At 49.1% G+C, this 17,945-nt stretch overlaps 6 protein-coding genes across 6 annotated transcripts; 3 read left to right on the forward strand and 3 right to left on the reverse strand.

Moving 5' to 3' along the window:
* Positions 1-1,777: 1,777 nt before the first annotated feature.
* Positions 1,778-2,928, forward strand: Triagg1_7568 (uncharacterized protein; the record flags this gene model as incomplete). Its single annotated transcript, XM_062902318.1, has 4 exons — positions 1,778-1,953; positions 2,038-2,150; positions 2,230-2,723; positions 2,791-2,928. 4 exons carry the CDS (start codon positions 1,778-1,780, stop codon positions 2,926-2,928), a joined length of 921 nt encoding a protein of 306 aa, XP_062753393.1.
* A 546-nt stretch (positions 2,929-3,474) lies between these two features.
* Triagg1_7569 (uncharacterized protein) lies at positions 3,475-5,179 on the reverse strand (the record flags this gene model as incomplete). The annotated part of the gene is made up of 2 exons (XM_062902319.1): positions 3,475-4,564; positions 4,656-5,179. 2 exons carry the CDS (start codon positions 5,177-5,179, stop codon positions 3,475-3,477), a joined length of 1,614 nt encoding a protein of 537 aa, XP_062753394.1.
* Positions 5,180-9,182: 4,003 nt separating this feature from the next.
* Positions 9,183-10,054, reverse strand: Triagg1_7570 (uncharacterized protein; the record flags this gene model as incomplete). Its single annotated transcript, XM_062902320.1, has 2 exons — positions 9,183-9,374; positions 9,809-10,054. The coding sequence occupies 2 exons, from the start codon at positions 10,052-10,054 to the stop codon at positions 9,183-9,185; spliced, it is 438 nt and encodes a 145-aa protein (XP_062753395.1).
* A 1,404-nt stretch (positions 10,055-11,458) lies between these two features.
* Positions 11,459-12,175, forward strand: Triagg1_7571 (uncharacterized protein; the record flags this gene model as incomplete). The annotated part of the gene is made up of 2 exons (XM_062902321.1): positions 11,459-11,839; positions 11,912-12,175. 2 exons carry the CDS (start codon positions 11,459-11,461, stop codon positions 12,173-12,175), a joined length of 645 nt encoding a protein of 214 aa, XP_062753396.1.
* A 575-nt stretch (positions 12,176-12,750) lies between these two features.
* Positions 12,751-14,232, forward strand: Triagg1_7572 (uncharacterized protein; the record flags this gene model as incomplete). Its single annotated transcript, XM_062902322.1, has 2 exons — positions 12,751-12,757; positions 12,818-14,232. 2 exons carry the CDS (start codon positions 12,751-12,753, stop codon positions 14,230-14,232), a joined length of 1,422 nt encoding a protein of 473 aa, XP_062753397.1.
* Positions 14,233-16,213: 1,981 nt separating this feature from the next.
* Triagg1_7573 (uncharacterized protein) lies at positions 16,214-17,557 on the reverse strand (the record flags this gene model as incomplete). The annotated part of the gene is made up of 1 exon (XM_062902323.1): positions 16,214-17,557. The coding sequence occupies one exon, from the start codon at positions 17,555-17,557 to the stop codon at positions 16,214-16,216; it is 1,344 nt and encodes a 447-aa protein (XP_062753398.1).
* Between the last annotated feature and the right edge of the window lie 388 nt (positions 17,558-17,945).

Genomic DNA, 17,945 nt, shown 5'->3' on the forward strand with positions numbered 1-17,945 from the left:
AAGAGCTTTACGACCTGCTCAGTTCAGGCCACCGAATAAAAGTTCCAATGCTCCGTTACTAGCATCATCGTCATGCAGGGCGAGACGGCCTCTGAAATCTTTGTAAAAGAGGGGACTGGACGGTCCATCGCACGAGGGGCGATTGTTTAGGCAGGTGAGCACTTGTGACGACGAGGTACCTCTGACCTGAACTATCCGATGCTGGCGATGGTCTGGAAGAGGCTAGAAGATAGTATCAGAACCAGCCAGAGTCTATTTAGTAACAGGTCCAGTCAGATGTCGGAAGGGGAGATGCCGTTGGGGGCTTTTGTTTTTGTTCCCTTAATCTTCCGGATCGGATCTGGTCCGTGTTGAGAGGCGCAAAGCATGCGGTGAGTTGGTAGGGCTGTTCTGCCCTGCAAAAACCTACATGTACCCAAGGTGGTACTAAGTCAATAGCGCCTCAATAAGAATGGATTCAATGGATGATTGTTGATTTGATTGTCTGCCGTTGGGGCATTCATATTCACATTCATCGCACCCAAAGTACCTCATATCTCATCCATACCTCACACCTCACACCTCATACCTCGCTCTACCCCCACTAATAGCACATGGGTAGTATTTTGACTGATGGACGGCATTTCATCACATCGATCAAGCAACATGGGACATAAGCAAAGCAAAACGGCAAAAGGGCCGCTGCAAGCACTCAACTGCCAAGAAATGCTCTGCCGCCATGGCTAGTAACCTTGAATTAGTTTATTTTTGGCGCTGCTTCCCACCCCGCTTGCCGTGGCAGCCCGTAATGGCGTGCGTAGCTTTTTCCACTCAATCATCATCCATGGATGCTTGTTCGAGCTCTGCGGCTATGGGCTTACTGGGGCCCTTTTCAAGCCTCGCCACGGGCCCTAATTAGGGAGGTTCTAGCTGCTATTCCCTCCTACTAAGCAGCTAAGGTATGCGCTCGAGTTACCGACCTACCTTGTCGGTGCAGTCGGAGCCACATGTAAGGGCGGGCTGTACGGAGTGTGAGTATGAGTACTGTGTTAGAAATGGATGGATCAGATGCAATCACGGACAGGCTCATCGGGCTTAAGCCGTACCGAGCGGGTACTCCAACACTCGCCGTCACGCAGTGCCTGTACCAGCAGTGTACTTGTGCTCTGTCGCGCCAGTCCACCAGCCATTGTCACAGAGTTGGCGCCAGAAGGGGGCTTGCCTTTTGCCTCGCTACCTGCATCCTTGGGCAAAGCTACACGCCCCGTCGCTGGCCTTTGCACCGCCCGCCAAAGTCGCTGGAGGGGAAGCGGCAGGTACCTGCGCAAAGCAAAGCTGGGGATCATGATCAAACTCGAAGCCCGGCTCCACTGGCTTGCACAAAGTAAAAAGTGGACACCTCGGAGCCTGCACCATCACGGGATTTGGAAAGGACACAGTGGTATGTAAGAATCCGAGCTTTTGAGGTCACGAACCTTTGATCTTCCTCCCTCGCCCCTCCTCCCGCCGTCAATCTCGTCGCACAATTGCGCTTCTCCCACTCAATTCGACCTTGTCAGACCCTGCCTGTGAGACTGGGCGCCGTCGCTGTCCTTTGCTGGCCACTTGCATCTTGACATTGCAGCTCATCGTCTCGTAGCGCATCGCATCGCATCGCAATCCATCAGGTCGGAAAGGCTCCGTCGTCCGAGTCGCCTCACCAAGGAGCTTCGAGAAGCACCGACGACAGCCCAGGGCGGAGACGCGAATAGGAATCGGAGCAGGAAAAGACCAAGGAGATTCAGCACAACAGCTCGAAATGTCGCATCGCGGTCCTTCAGGTTACGGCATTGGCGGCCCCAGTCCGTATGCTGGTGGCAGCGTCGGAGTTGGAGTTTCTGACGAGTCCAACGGAGGCAGCGTCCTTGACCAGCTCCGGCCATACACCAGCAAGGTCGAGGATGCTCTGGACTCCATCAGCGAGCCCGTCAAGCCGTAAGTGACACGCAGCGAGCTCCGGGCTTGCTGGAACCGTGTAAATCTAGAATTGCTAGCTAACATTCGCGGCGCATCGTTCAGATACCTTCCCGCCATTGGACGATTCTTGATCGTCGTCACGTTCCTCGAGGATGCGCTCCGTATCATGACCCAATGGAGCGACCAGCTGCTCTATCTCCACGACTACCGCCATAGTAAGCAATCATCTCGGCGCAATGCCTGCCTTGCAGCGTCTTTTTCTTGCTGGGCATTGTGAGCTAACATCTTGACCAGTTCCCACCGGACTCAACCACATCTTCCTCCTCTTCAACGTCATCGCCATGGTTTCCTGCTCCACTCTCGTCATTGCCAGGAAGTACTCTGACTACGCCGTTGCCGGTCTCATGTCCGTGGTGGTCATCCAGGCTTTCGGCTATGGTCTGATCTTCGACCTCAACTTTTTCCTGCGAAACCTGTCCGTCATTGGTGGTCTGCTCATGGTCCTGTCCGACTCATGGGTTCGCAAGACCAAGGCTTTTGCCGGTCTCCCCACCCTGGATGAGAAGGACAAGAAGATGTACTTCCAGTTGGCTGGTCGTGTGCTCTTGATCTTCCTCTTCATTGGCTTCGTCTTCAGCGGCCAGTGGTCCTTCTGGCGCGTCATCGTCTGCATCCTTGGCGCTGGCGCCTGTGTCATGGTTGTTGTTGGCTTCAAGGCCAAGTACAGCGCTACGCTGCTTGTCGTCATCCTGAGCGGTTTCAACCTGCTGGTGAACAACTTCTGGACTGTAAGTGCCTTTGCTACCTATTTCTCCGGGTCCTTTTGCCTTTTGACTAACCAAACTCTTTACGCAGCTTCACGAGCACCACCCGCACAAGGACTTTGCCAAGTACGATTTCTTCCAGATTCTGTCCATTGTCGGTGGTCTGCTGCTCCTGGTCAACAGCGGCCCCGGCCAGTTCAGCATCGACGAGAAGAAGAAGGTTTACTAAACAAAAAACCCCGAGTAAAAATACATCACGGACAAACCCGCATGTTTGGATTCGCTGGCATGTGAGCACTGTGGCTCCAAGATCTGGAACTTTGCCACAACCTCTTGGAGTTATTTTTTTCTGCCATTTTTTTTGGTCGACAGGGAACAACGGGAAGTGGATTTGCTGGGTATGAGTTTACATGACAAAGTATGGTCTTTACGAGATGTTGCAAGTTTTGCACATTTTACATAGAGAGAGGAAAAAAATTTATCTATCTCAGGAGTCACGGAGGGGAGAAGGATGCTAGGATACGAAAGAGAGAACAAAAAAAAAGCACGAACCCTCAATTAACTCTTTGCACACCAATTTTGATTGTGTGCTTGGAATTGTGACGCGACACAGCTCCACTTACATATTGGTTAGGTAGCTGAAGCTGCATTCCATTTGTATAAACAACATATTGAATCATTACAACACTGAATCGAATATTGCATTGGTCATTTATCGAGGCCAAGTAACTGAATACAATATAGTTTATAACAACCGTTCCGCCAAGTTTCCTCATCAAGCCTTGTGTTCTGCCTTAAAGTTGTCAAGGATGGCACTCCCTTGAAGGGCCTCTCCGCTGCTTTGCCATGGATGGTCTACCTCTACTCTCCGAATCAGTTCCGCATACTTTTCGCTTCTCGGAACGATGCTATATTGGAATTTCGCGGGATGGTCCACTATGCCCAATGTATGTTTGCATTCAACCTCTACTGGCTTCCCTCCTTCCATTGCCTTGCCAATGTTGAAGGCAGCCAATGTCTGCGAGATGGTCAGGTATAAGCTTTCTTGGGCGATGAACCTGCCAGGGCACACTCGACGACCATGGCCAAATACGGCATCGGGATCTGGTTCGTTTCGAGGCTCCAGGAAGCGCTCGGGATCGAATTCCGCAGGGTTCGCGTATGTTTCCGGATCGTGTAGGAACCACCACGCAGCGGGGAGTATGTATGAGCCGCTTGGAATGCGATAGCCGCGGAAGAAGACTTCTTCGGTAGCCATGTGCGGCACCCCCATGGGCGCGACGGGGAAATAACGAAGGGATTCCTTGACTATTGCGTTGACGTATGGGAGGTTTTCTTGGTCAGCTCGGCTGGGCAGGCGATCGGGGCCGACGACGTTGTCAATCTCCTCTTGGGCTTTTCGTTGGACATCGGGATTCATGATCATGGCTAATACGAACGCTATGATGGTGGCAACTGTGGTATCCGAGCCACCGGCAAACATGATTGCCGCAGTCCACTTGATCGCATCCTCAATGTCTGGTCCAATCTCGTTGGCGTCGTTGCGAAGGGTTTTGAGAAGCTTGGAGCTGAAGGATTCCTGGAAAGTGCCCGTTGCCATCTGCTGCTTGACAAAGTCGAAAGGGACATCAGCGGAGGCGTCAAGTTTCGCTCTCGCGTCACGAGCTATCCGCTTGAAACCTGTGCCTGGAAACCAGTCGGGTAGGAGCCGGAGAGGAGGGATAAGATCAACGATCTGTTTGAGAGGAACCGAAGCCTCCGAACTATGGTCTGTGACTTCTTCGATAAGCTTTACCAGAGCATCTGGCTTGTGTGACTCGATTGAGTAGCCATAGGTGACGTTTAATATAATAGCGGCTGCCTCTCTATACGTTTTTATTAGCGGGGGATTATTCATAAACAAGGCCAATGTTGGATTGGTGTATTGTGGGATTGGTAGCGGAGGGTTTGTCGTACGCTCTAACGTGATTAAACAAATCACCGGGTTCGTTCAAGAGTCTCAAAAGAAATCGCTTCACTTCGACATCTTGGGTATCGGTATACTGAGATGCGAGAACCTTGGTCCCGATTTGCTGGTGAAGAAGTTTGCGCTTTAGGCGAAAGTCGTCGTTGTATTGTACCTGGGGCAGATACCGATCATAGCCGCACATCTGTGCAAACGTATAGCTCGGGCGTCCAGAAGTCTTCAACGACTCTTTCTTTTCCAAAAGCTCAATGGCAGCGTCTTTGTCGTGAATGAGAACTATTGTCTGGCCTAGCACGGTGATGGAGCTGATGGGGCCGTATTTGTCTTTGAATGTGAGCCAGTGAAGGAAGTCCGGCATTCCTTTAGGCGGGCCATCTCTGATATTGCCGAGAATGGGAAGTGGTTTTGGGCCGGGGGGTAAAGGCAGGAGGGCACGTTTCCCGCGAAAGAAGAGGGAATAAACAAGGACGCCGATCAGGACGATGATGCCCTGGGCTATGACAAAGTTTGACATGTTGAGAATGTTTTCCCTTGGGTTGTTTGGACACGTTGTGAGGAGAAGGGGACGACGGATGGTATTTATATCTATCCGATCTAGGCAGGGTGTTATGTGCCTTATAGGAGTATTCTCCTTGGTGCCCTGGCAAGAATCAGGCAGAGCATAAACCCACAACCCCACCGTTTCCATCTCGTGAATGTTGCATCATCTCAACAAGCCCTCCCCAGCTGAACATTTGAAAAGTAAAGCAACTCCGCAAGGGTCGAGGCCGGGTCTCAACAACTTCCCTTGTTCTGGCCAGAAAGAATACGCGAGGTTTCATCCGTATGTTACAACCTTGCCTCCCCTTTAAAAAAAAAAAAAAAAAAAACCTGTTCGATTATTGGCAGAAGATGAGAGTGGTGTGAAGGATACACGGGGAGCATCGCCGTCCGGAATCCCGTGCTGAGGTGCATCCGCGGCGGACTTTTTCCCACTTTGGCGCAAATGACCCCTCTATCCAGGCTCAGGGAGGATTACGTTGATGCAACCCAAGCAAGGAATTGGGTTACTTCAGCGCATAAGTTTGCTTGCCTATCGTAGTATTTATGATATAGTAATTGTGTTTTGACAGCCCGTAAGCGATAAGTGATTTCTCGCGGAGTTTAGCAGGGGCGTGGCTATGGGACCTGATCGCAGCGAACCGGAAGTTTCTCCCGAGGCGTTGGACCATGACTCGGAAGCCCAGGGACACCGTGGAATCTTTGACTCGTTATTAATTGGAGACAGATCCAGGGGCATAGATGCAGTAGATACCCCGTACACGTGTGATGATTTGATCTGAGCGCTGAAACAAAGATCTTGATTCGGAATAATACCTACCTCAGCTTCAGGGTGAAACGCTGAAATCAATAACAATGCGGGAGCGACAAATTAATATACGATCGATAGGGGCGCATCTGATGACGAATCTGGCGGACATCGGCCTATTCAAGCAGACGTAGTTATGAACGCAATGGATCAATTACTTTATGTAGAGCACTGCACTGTGTCTTTCTAATAAATTTCTAAGCTGACGAGATCTTGACAGAGCAGTGAACTAGTCCAAGAGTAAAATTCGAGTGTGGTTGTTGTTGAAGATCTTTCATATCAGACTGGATTTCAAATGTCAGTTAACCCCATACACCACTGTTCCCCAAACGCATGTTTTAATCCACTTCCTATATTTAATACAGCTTTAAACTTGCTTGTTAATCAAGGTTCGAAAGTGTGGATAGCTGTCAGCGGTTGTGTCCCCTGTTTTTGGGACATCCTGACAGGGGATATACGGCCTGGAGCTTACACCTCTCTCTCTCTCTCGACTCAACATTCGGGAACTCTCACAACCCGAGCTCGATCAACACTCGGGCGACCACCGGCTCTTGTAAATTTTTTTTTTTTTTTTAACTTTTTGGCGTCTTTGACCTCTATGTGACGTTGCAAGGAAAAAGTCTACGCTTGATCTTTGTTTTTTTCGGAGTATTTTGGCATAAGTGGTAAAGTCTCATGTCTAGGTACACTCTTGTTCTCATGTTTAGGTACGCTCTTGTAGTTGCTGAGCTACCTGCTTTGATAACATGTATTTATCTAGTTTACCTACCTATGTATATACCTTTCTACGGAGTAATATTCCCTTAAAAACTAGTTGCAATCCAATTTCTCCTATTTTGCAACTCCCAATGCTATAGCCACCTCTTCTGTTCGAGGTCGATGCAGCCAACAAAGACATAGCTGAAAATGCACCGCCGGTCTTCAGGCCATCAAGTCACGGTGGTGTCGCAATCGTGGAGGAAGATGACCATGTATGTTGGCGTCATCTAGCAAATAGCCTATATTGAACGGTGTACAATGGCTAGTAACATTTGCTTATGCATCTATTCTAACTGAAAAAACGGACTGAAACGAATGTGGTATTTTGTCCGGGCTTGCGGAATGGAATGCCGTCCGCTTTTTGAAGTATGGGGCATTGACATGGACACAGCCGCCCACCCCCTTTCCCTCCGAAGCTCGCAGTAGTCTAGACTTTACCAGACTTTGTGAGAGCATTCGAGTTCAATAACTCCAGCTTCTCGTGGCGGTGGTCGAAACAGTGGGCTTGCCCAGCTCGAAGAGGATCTTGCTTGCATCTGGCGGCTCCTCGAGCGCTTCTTGAAGAGGGCGGCGTCCATATCACAACCCTTGGCGTTCCTCCGGGCCAAAGTCGGTGTGCATTGGAGACGTGAATAGTAGCGCTAGGATCTGTCAGAATTAGAATCCATCGCGGCGAAGGGATTATTGAAGGATTTGCTTACCAGTACTCCATTTTGGCTATCAGAGTCTCATGTCACAAATATAGCAGACATGATCGAAAGGAATCTAGAAGAAATGAGCGACAGTAGGAGAGAGTAGCAATAGTAGAGGAGAGTAGCAATAGTAGAAGAGAATAGCGGAAGTAACAGATATCAGAAAAGACTGCTTACCTCTGAATACCCTTTGGTAGTTTTTGTGACTCTTTCGCATTCGCGGCACTGCTAACTTTCCTGTTCTTCAGCGGCTTTGGCAGTATCTTGGAGATTTTGCCCCCATACCCGGAACTCGATTTTCTCTTTGACAATCTCCAGCCGTTTCTGAAACTCGCCGAGCATCTGGGTCAGCAGAGTCTCGTTATAGGTGTCTAGGTAAGTATCATGTGGCTGCTGTTGGTAGCTCCTATATCACATCACGTTCCTTGTAGTTAGTCAAATGTGCACCTTCGAGTCCATACAACCTGAACTTGATGTTGTTGCAGTTGTAGCGGTGTCAATCAATGCTTTACTAGGCCGTACTGGAGAAATTTTTGCTGATGAGCTGTTTTCGGACTTCACGGTCGTTCAGGATTGTGGCACACACTTGGCATTGCTTAGGGATGTGTTCATGTCTATCCAATCGCACTGTACCTTGCCAACTCGTCTTGCCAGCAGCGAACAAAACTAGTGTCTTTAAAAGGCTTGAAATGTGTTCCAAAGGAGACTTGATGTGATGTTTGTCAGCGACCGAAGCTGCCATCCTGTGTTAGGGTGCGACGGAGTCATGGTTGGTCTTAGTGTGTCGAGGACGAATTCTCCTAGGCCATTACTGACAAAAGTAATCTCAGCACGCTGGAAGAATGAAATCAAGTTACATGTAGTAAGTTGACGCATAAATACTTGAGTAGAATCTCGATGATTAGCTTGCCTGTATTTTGCCCTTCGTCGTTCATCTCAACCCATGCAAATGAAGAGGTGCGGTGTTGAGATCAAAAAGACGTGAGCCAAATCACGGCACACTAATGTAATGCTCCATCTGGAAGCCCGTGGTGCATTGTAAGACGGTACTCGTTCGGACAGAACCCTAGGGGCCATGTCAGTATAATGATGCCGTGTGATCAGCTTACCTTGAGCATCGCCTTGCTATGGAAGAGCTGGGCTGTCTTGAGAAGTGAACATCCCAAAGCCGTCGCTACTACTCCCATTCCGCAGAGATGGGATAAGTAGATGGTGAATATGACCAAATGTCAAAATACGATACCGTAAGGCAGAAACCAAGTAGTTTCGATCATGGAGAAATGAATGCAGCTTTGCAACCGCCAAGGTATGGAAATGTACCGAATCGCCGTGGAAATCGAACCCACACCCCAAAGGAGTACCAGAGCGACCTTTAGGGCCGAAGCCCAAGGATTTCCAACCATTAAGGAACAAGGCTAGAAGCCATTATGGAAAAAGTCAGAATGGGATTTCTCCCATCTTCCTAAAGGTGAGACTAGGCTTTCGCCCATCTGCCGGTGAAAAATTGGACTTTCGCCCACCCGACTCCTCCTCTTTTCTTCTTCTTTTCTTCTCTTCTTCTTTCTCCTTTCTTTTCTTTTCTTCTTCTTCTTCTTCTTCTTCTTCTTCCTCTTCCTCTTCAAGACCGCGGGGGTCTCCCCCCCTTGTTTCTCCTTCTCTTCCTCTTCCTCTTATTCCATCATCCGTTTGTGCTATCTCCCATGTCATGGTCCTCGCCGTTACCGCCAGGACGTGCGAGGCTCTTCGGTAGAGTCAGAGGGGTTGCGGTTCGTAGCGGCTGGAGGAGTGGCAGCAGCAGGAGCGGGAGGAGGAGGAGGAGGAGGAGCGGTAGCAGAAGTAGGGGCAATGGCGGCGGCGGCGGCGGCAGCAGCAGCTGCTGCTTCTTGGGCGTATCCAGAAGCCGAGGCAAACTATGATTGCGTTAGAAGTGTTAGAAATGGGAGGAGTAGATCTGTAGACTGACGGCTTCCTTGTACGCGATTTCAATCTTGACTCGACGACCGCAGAAATTGAATGGTCGGAGTCTTCTCTGGTGTTAAACACGATAAACGTGTAGCCCCGGTGACGCTTCGTGTTGCGTCTGAAATTCTTGTGATCCCAACGAGGCTAGACGAAGCTGACGGAATCGCCCATGGTGAGCTTAGTCCGGACAACGGTCTCGAACTCAGCTCGGGTTGCCAAAAAAATAAATGTTTTTGGCGACAAGGGTCGCTGCCTCCTGTATGGCTCGATGATGGCCTCGAATTGCGCGTCGCGGGGTGCCATTCTAGCGGATTGGTTAGTAAATGCTGAGATGTCCAACTCAGGGAGGGAGGGACAAGGCAAAGAACTCTGTGATGCTTACTTTATTGTCGGTTTGACAGCGTGGTTCGACTTGAGTTTGCTTTTGAAAGAGGTTTGTAGCGGTGATGCCAGACTTGTTGACGTTTGCGGTTGCGGTTTGTTGGGCAGAGTGATGTTGTTTTGTGAAAGAGTTTTGCTCGAAATTTGGGAGAGTGGGAATTTGGAAAAGGGCAGCTGTCAGGTGAATTTGCCAAGCGATCACAGAGAAGATTCTGTTTGGTTGCCAGTTCACTTTTGCCTCAGCCATATGGTTGGCAGTGCCAGGCTCTCGCTGCCAGGTTCTGCAGTTTCTGGCACCGGTGAGCTAGAAGTGAGCTGAAAGTGAGCCGTATCTGATTACATGTACCTACCTATTGTTATTAAACTACCTTCTAGGTTAGCTTAAATCTACTGTTATAGATATATATATATATGTGCCATGCTTACGTCATGTTAACGTAGCAACATCGATGGTAGTTTCCTCCAACACACCCCCAAACTTCCATCAACCTAAGAAAAAGCAACCCCAGATAGACACAACAGGTGGCAACAATCATGAGTCAATTAGTCATTGATTGATCAGCTGGTTCTTCCGTCGGAAGGCCCAAGGTTCGATGAGTCGTCTGAATCAGCTTATTGACCCTGTTTACCATGATGTGGACCGGAGGAACAAGCTTCGTTTCGATATCATCATTATAATCGTCGAGTTCATTACATAGGTTAGTGATTTGGTCAAGAACAAGAGTGATTCGTTCGTTGACCAGGCCCATGCGAAAGATCATATCGCCACGACCCTGCTCCACGGCCTGCTCCAGCTTAGTCAAACGTTGATTCAATGTGTTGACGGGCAGGGCGTTTGTCGATGGACAGCGTGGCTTAGGATCGGTCGTCTTGGCAGGAGGTGATGTACTAAGGTACCTCTAGGTACTAAGGTGGTACCTTAATAGGTACTCAAAACTGGTTGTCCAAACGCTTGATGAACCAGATGGTGGTTCGTCATCAGTCGCTAATCTACGAACGATACGAAGAGATGCTTGACTGTTGCAAGTTCAATGTGATGGTTCTGTTGAACAATCCCCCCTTTTTATCCATGTAGTCATGAAGTGACTTGACTGATAATATTATTATATAGTAGTAAATGACCATAGTCACTGCGTAAAGATATATCCATATGCGAGACTCATCACTATCTTCCTCGCCATCATCACTCCCTATATCTAATCTGCCAGGTTCTTGTTACGAGGGATAGCTTCTTCTACTGCGTGTTCTGTAGTTTCTGGCACATGACATAAGAAGACTAAGTACATACATGTCTATCCAAGTCTCGCTTCATTTCTCCTCGATTAAGGCACGGGATGTCGCACACTCTGGAGCTCGACCAAACCCATAGACCCCCTTGAAAATAAAAGGAAAGAAACCGACAAACGGCTCTTTCAAGTAAACAATAAGTGAACTGAAAGTGAGATGAGAGGCGGGGCAATGTGTGTGCCCAACATGCGCAGGTATTTAACGTCGTCCACACCCCGTAGCTCAGATTTGCAAACTTGCACACTACATCATCGCAAACGCAAACGCTCACACACGCCCAACATTGAACGAACCACAAAAGACGTCGAGACTGTCCACGTACGTTCCATCCCAAAGCCAGCTGAGACTCAAACTCAGTGATTCCATGTTGGAAGCTAACGTTCCGGAAATCAGCATGTCTTCCGACAAGACTAAGGCTACAGTCCCACCTGATTCCGAGAAACCGATTCTGGTGGATGCTGCATGGCCAGAGGAGTGGAGGGATGATTATGAAAATCCTGAAGCCCACCGAGCCAAGGTGCTCGCTGACATTGAGAGACGATCGGCGTATTGGCAATCGCTTGGTGTGCCATGCATACGACTTTCTCCCGACAAAACCAAGATAATGCCCACCCAATATGTCAATCCGGAAGCTGCCAAAATCACCGGAGACAGGCTCGATACCGCGTATATCACCTTGAAGAGAAAAAGCCGTCCCGGTCAGCACGATGAATCAACCTGCTGGGTCATTGAAGACGGAGAACGAGTAGGAGTAGACTATGTCACCGTTCCCGAGGAAGAGGTTGCTGGTCGGGAGGCCCAAGGCTGGGAGGTGTAGTACCCTCGAGCCCCTCTCGACTTCTACAAGAACGAGCGTGACAACCGACCTGTGGAGAGGGATCCATTGGCGCCGATTGATGTTGTTGACGAGTCGGGCAATTCTGTTGAGACTCTGCACATGCCTTTTACACGAGAACAATTAGGCAACCATGCAGAGCCTCTCTCGCTGGACGAGCTACTCAAGCAGCGAGACAATCAAGAGCAGGAGGCCCCCGCGGGCGATGTCCCAGCCAGTCCCAAGACCTCGGACGATAAAGAGTGATTTGGTGCAGCCGGCATCATCATTGTGCTCAATCGGTGGACGGGGGAAACCTCAACTCTCCATCTCTGGTGTACGGGCTACCTGGAGCCAAGGCGACGAACGAAAGGTGTGATTATGAGTTGCGGTTAAGGGTTACCTTAGGTAGCAGAGTCAAGTCTATAGCCCCAATACATGGAATGCATTCATTTCATAAACTATGGACCTCTTAATCATTAGACGTGCCCTATTTCTACCCATCTCAATCTAGGATCACTGAACAACTCACAGACGGGATTCAATCCTGGTGATTGGATCCGTACATAAAGCAAAGTGAGCTGATTAGTCCATCTACAGCCTGGCCTAATTTGAAAGTTCTATGCTAAACTATATTCGGCTTGGCTGGATCTCGTTTCCCAGGCAGCGACTACCTACAGTACGAGATAGTACGAGTACACTTGCACCTTCCCAGCTTCTCTTGGAACAACAACAACTGCAACGCAAGTCTGGCCCAACATTCACATTTCACAACACTACCTACCATTACACGCACCAAACGCCTCAAGTTCTTCAGCCTCTTTGTCTAGAACAATCATACAATGGAAGGTATAATATACATCATACCATAATCTTCAGGATGGTTTTAATTATTCTAACCGTATGCAGCATCTCCAGAGCCGGCAACTACCCCGGCTCCTCCTCCTCCTCCTCGATCCACTCTCACTCCGGGGTCGGGAGTCTCGCCACACACACGAGGCTCCCCAAATGTCGCACCACCCGAGTTAGTCGCCGTGAGGGTTGCGTTTAGAAAAGCGCGACGACTTTCGATGCAGCTGCAGAGGGAGTACACGTCCCTAAAGCACAAAGTGGAACCAGACCTGGAGCCAGACCAGCAAAAGCCAGAGCCAGACCTCGTGGCCACCCTGGAGTTGGCGAATCTCGGAATCGAGAAAGCTCTCAGGAAAAAGAAAACGATCCAATTGGAGCGACAAGTCTTCGAGTTAGAGGAGGCGCTTGGCTTGATACTACACGAGGAAGCCAAGAGGCGCTCGCAAAGTAATAATCAGCGACATTTCTCCAATGGAGAGGATCTATGGAGGTATAGGAAAAAGGCGAATTTAACCGGGACTGGTGTGGTGCGGGCGTTGGACCCTCGCCCCAACACGTTTTCTGAAGGGGTCTTGTCGCTTTACGCAGACCATGATGGGCTCACCAAGAGGAAAAGTCGCCCGAACAACTGGCGCAGAGATGTCGTGTTGTATTATGACGGGCTGGCCAAAGACGACGCTGAGAGCGCAGCTGCCCCCAAACCCCAGGATGACGTCGAGCCCAGAGTGAAAGGCAACCGCAAAAAGAAGGGCAGGACGAGCTCACTCCCTCCGACAAAGGACGTTTGGTGCCATATATCTGCAATGTATCATTCAACGAAACATATTACAGCTGCGCATATTGTGCCTTTTTTTCTGGATGTCGGGAGCCTCGGCGAGCTTCTATTCGGTAACCGAGCGGAATCTCTTTCAAAAGCGGGAAATTCACTCCTTTTGCACGATAAACTTGAGGGGTGGTTCGACAAATATTTGATGGTGATTGTACCCGTCGATGCTAAAGAAGTCCCCATCACACGATGGCGATCAGACATTATCGACAAGAGTACACTCAAAGAGATATTTCACGCTCCTTTAAAAGGTGCAGACATCCACCGAAAGGAATTAACATTTCTCAACGAGAAACGTCCCGTCTCGCGTTTTCTCTACTTTCATTTTATCATGTCGCTTATCCGTGTTAGACATGAAAAGTGTTACGGATGGGAGATAACATGGGCTGAGTACTATGATCAGCGTCCTTTCCCATCGCCAGGAAATTATATGCGGCAAAGCATGTTAATGGCACTTGCAACTCATTTCGAGACTGCTGACATACAAGTAATCGATTCTTGGATTTCGGACCACGGATTTGAAACGCCACTCAAAATGACGGATGAAGAGATTGAAGAGGCAGCCCGCCGAGTCCACAAAGCAGTGGAAGATGTTGTTCGCTCCGCAGAGCAACAGGAGAGATCGAAGATCGAAGATCGAGGATAGGGGGGTGGAAGAGGAGGATGAAGATGAAGATGACGATAACGAAGTTCAAAGCGACGAGGAGTACCCTCCTACATAGATGAATAGTACGGTATTAATTTCTTGGTGGGTGAAAACCTGGTCGGGCGAAAGTCCACTCTTTCCTTATTTCTTCTGGGCGAAAGTCCACTCTCTCCTTACTTCTTCATGGGTGAAAACCCAATTTCTTCATGGGTGAAAACCCCCATTCCTTCATGGGTGGAAACCCAATTTCTTCATGGTTGAAAAACCTTTTAAAGGTCGCACTGGTTCCCCTTGGGGGTGGGTTCGATTCCCACAGCGATCTATTTTGGTGGTAGAAGTGCGGCAGTATTTGGCTCTTGGTTTTGCAAAAGCGGCGGTGTGCGCTTGGGCAAATCGTGTAGGTATAGGCCTGATGGCCCAGGTAGGGTACAGGTTGTCCTCAACGGGCGTCTTCGCCACTTGAAGTTATCGCCTGTTTACGTCTCCAATGGAGGCCGTCCACTGCTGCCTTGGAGGCCACTGACCTTGATCCAGAGATGATTCGAATGAAGGAAACACTTGAAGCTGGCCGTGAAAACCGCCCGAGTATTTATCAGCAGCCGCATCATCCATTAGCTTATTGGCTATCCACACAGTTTATTGTGATAAGAAAGCCGAAATGGGACCCGGGACCTGATGTCTCAAGAAGCATGACAATCAAAAGCCTGCTCGGTAAGCATACCTCATATCTTGTTTAGCTACCTTGTTTTGCGGCTAGTGTCTGCCCATGTGATCCCTTCAATCCTATATGTACACATTTTATATGTGTAGGTAAGTGAGGACCAACACGGGAGAGGAGGCTTGTCGGTGACATTCGACCATCTCAGGTCTGTACTAAAAGAAACACAGCCCCCTCATGTAAAGTACTTGATGACCTTATCCCCAATCAGGCCAGAACAATATCTGTTGAGATCAAAGTTGGCAAAGCAAATCGTCAGAGGACTCGTCAAGATTCCTCGCCTAGATGGTTCGCACCACGAGCTCTCAGTTATATGCAGCCACGATGGGGAATTACTACCGCAATTCATGACAGACGCCTACAACACTTATGCTTGACACAATACGCAGCAAACTTGGCCCCGGTAGAAGTGCGATGCATCAGAGTTTGGCGAGGAACAAGATTTTCTCTCAATTAGACTCTCATATAGTGCAGAAAGCAGCTAGTTGTGTAATACTCAAAGGGCAGGGCAATTAAAGTAATTTTACTAAATACCTGCAATAAAAATATAAATCTAAGTCTTTCTTTCGCATCTTATTCTAACACTTAGACCTTACGCAGTCGGTAAAGGTTAAGGTTAAGGATGAGAGAGCTAGGCTTAATGTACCTGTAGATAGGGCAAAGGCAAAGTTAACATATTTAGCTAAACCGTTGTGATAAGTATCTCTAAGATGTAGAAGGTTCTTAGACGTTGCTGCTATTTACTGGAATCTGCAACCAAGATAGAGACGCTTAATAAGAAGACGAAGAGTGAACTTGCCCTCGCCCTCGCCCCTGAGCCCGAACCCGAACCCTGCATGAGATTGTCGACAAATCTGCAGGGGCAGTGTTCGCCAAGGCTGCTCGAGCAAAGAAAGGTGACCCTTCCGACAATGAGACGTCAGGACAAGTTAAAGATGTGCACCAGTTCAACCTTGGACAAGAAGGTTCTGCTCGCGCAACACCTTGATGACCTAGTGATACGAGATTATCCATGTCCTTATGAAGCGAGACTTGAAAACACATTTGACTTTGTTTTTCATATGCTGGAAACTACAGGATACGCAGTAGAAGAAGCTATCCCTCGTAACAAGAAACTGGCGGATTAGATATAACCCCGATACATGGAATGCATTCATTTCATAAACTACCTCATAACTATTAGATGTGCCCTATTTCTACGTGTCTTCTACCCAGAATTACTGAGAAACTCCACTGCCTCACAAGTCGACATCTCATACTTCGTCAATCATACTCATCGTCGCTCCACGTATCTTCGAGTCGTATCCCACTCTCATCTAACACTTTGCGCAGCAGGCCCATCTCCGATCCATCCAATTCCTCTTCCACATCGCCCAGCGGCCCGTTTGTGCCATTCCCCGTCAAAACCACCTCTTCCAGGAACGGGAATTCAGTAAGTGACGTTGCCAGAGTCATCACATTTGCGACAGATTCTCCTTGCGCATTGGTAAGTTGAAAGCGACGTATAGAGCCGGGCAACATGTTGGTCACAATGTCGGTGCGGTAACCTGGCGTTTGGACGGCTGGAAATAGGACTGAGCTGCCGTCGACGTGGAAACTCTCGAGTCGCGAGAAATCTTTGAGGGACAGGATCTGGTCACCATCCGTGCATAGACCGGAAAAGGACAATTCATCGGTTGACCGTCTTTCCCGCCATCTTAGATCAATGTAGACTGAGCGGAGAGTGTCGTTGTGATGATGGTCTCTCAGCACATCGATGACCTCTCTTGGAGTCACACATTCTTCCTCGAGGCCAGCGTAAATAGAGTGATATGTATACTTGAAGTACTCCAGGGCTTGGCAGCGCGAGACTATCTCATTTAATTGTCTCCTGGATATGTGACCACCCTTGAGATATAAACGGGTTACATTGTCGAGAATCATACGATCATTCATAAGCTTCTCGCTACCATGGAAGCCGTAGATTGGGTCGCACTTAATCTCCCTTATACTGGGTGCAAGTTCAAGAATTCCCCCAAAGTATCCCAGAGATATCTGCCGACAGTCGTCATGGCCCACGCAGAGTCTACGCAGGTGCGGCAGCGAGACTTGCCTTGGAACCTGAGCAGCCATTTTCTCAAGCAGTGTGAAGGCTCCAACGCCATCATCACAGTAGACTTCGTGCGCAGTGACTTCCATGGACCTTACATTCGGCGTGTAGGCGATGACGAGCTGCGATATGGCCTCCCACGGGTTGTCTTCCATCCAGCCATCCAGACTTACGCCCAGCCTTGTTGCCGCACGCTCAAAGGCTTCGGTATGACTCTTGTCGAACTCGGTCCAGTAAAACGCGTTGAGATACAAATCTTGCACCAAGGCACCAAGTTCGGGTCGCAGGGTGATGGTTCGGAGGAAATCAGCAAGCTTCTTTAAGCGTTCGCTGGCGTCGAAGCAAGAATAAAGCACAGGTGTGCCGATGCGATTGAGGGCTTTTGATGCTTGGCAGAGGTCGGACAGAGACTTTGGGGTATATCGTAATCGAGGGTAGTCGGCCAGTTGTCGGCATATGTTTTCGATGATCTCCTCGGGAAACGACATCAACGGAAATGAGGAAGCCATTGTGGCCATGGTTGGTGAAGTGACGGGAAGAGGAGGAGAAGAGTTGAGGCAGATCCAAATGCTGTCTGAGGGTTGTCAAGATATTTATTCAGAAACTCTGGGGTCGAGGCCGGGATGCATTAAACTCCCGTCAGCCTTACTCCGTATTACAGGGGGATGTGCTGCGGCTCATCCTCCGTACATAAGCTTGAAACAGCCTTACACTAGAGCTTCGACTAATGACCATCCCCATGCTCTCTCTTTTTGTTCAGCGTCAAGATTCTGGCTGGCGCGAGTCAGCGCTTGTATAGCCATTCCGATTTTGGACATTGTCTTTGCTGCTGGCTTTTCGGACTCGCTCGGGCTTTGGAGTGCCAAAAATAGGTACGGAGGCTAGAGAAATCCGAGCCTGAAGTGG

The sequence above is a fragment of the Trichoderma aggressivum genome (assembly GCF_033847375.1).
Source record: "Trichoderma aggressivum f. europaeum strain CBS 100526 chromosome Unknown scaffold_034, whole genome shotgun sequence".
Taxonomy (NCBI): domain Eukaryota; kingdom Fungi; phylum Ascomycota; class Sordariomycetes; order Hypocreales; family Hypocreaceae; genus Trichoderma; species Trichoderma aggressivum.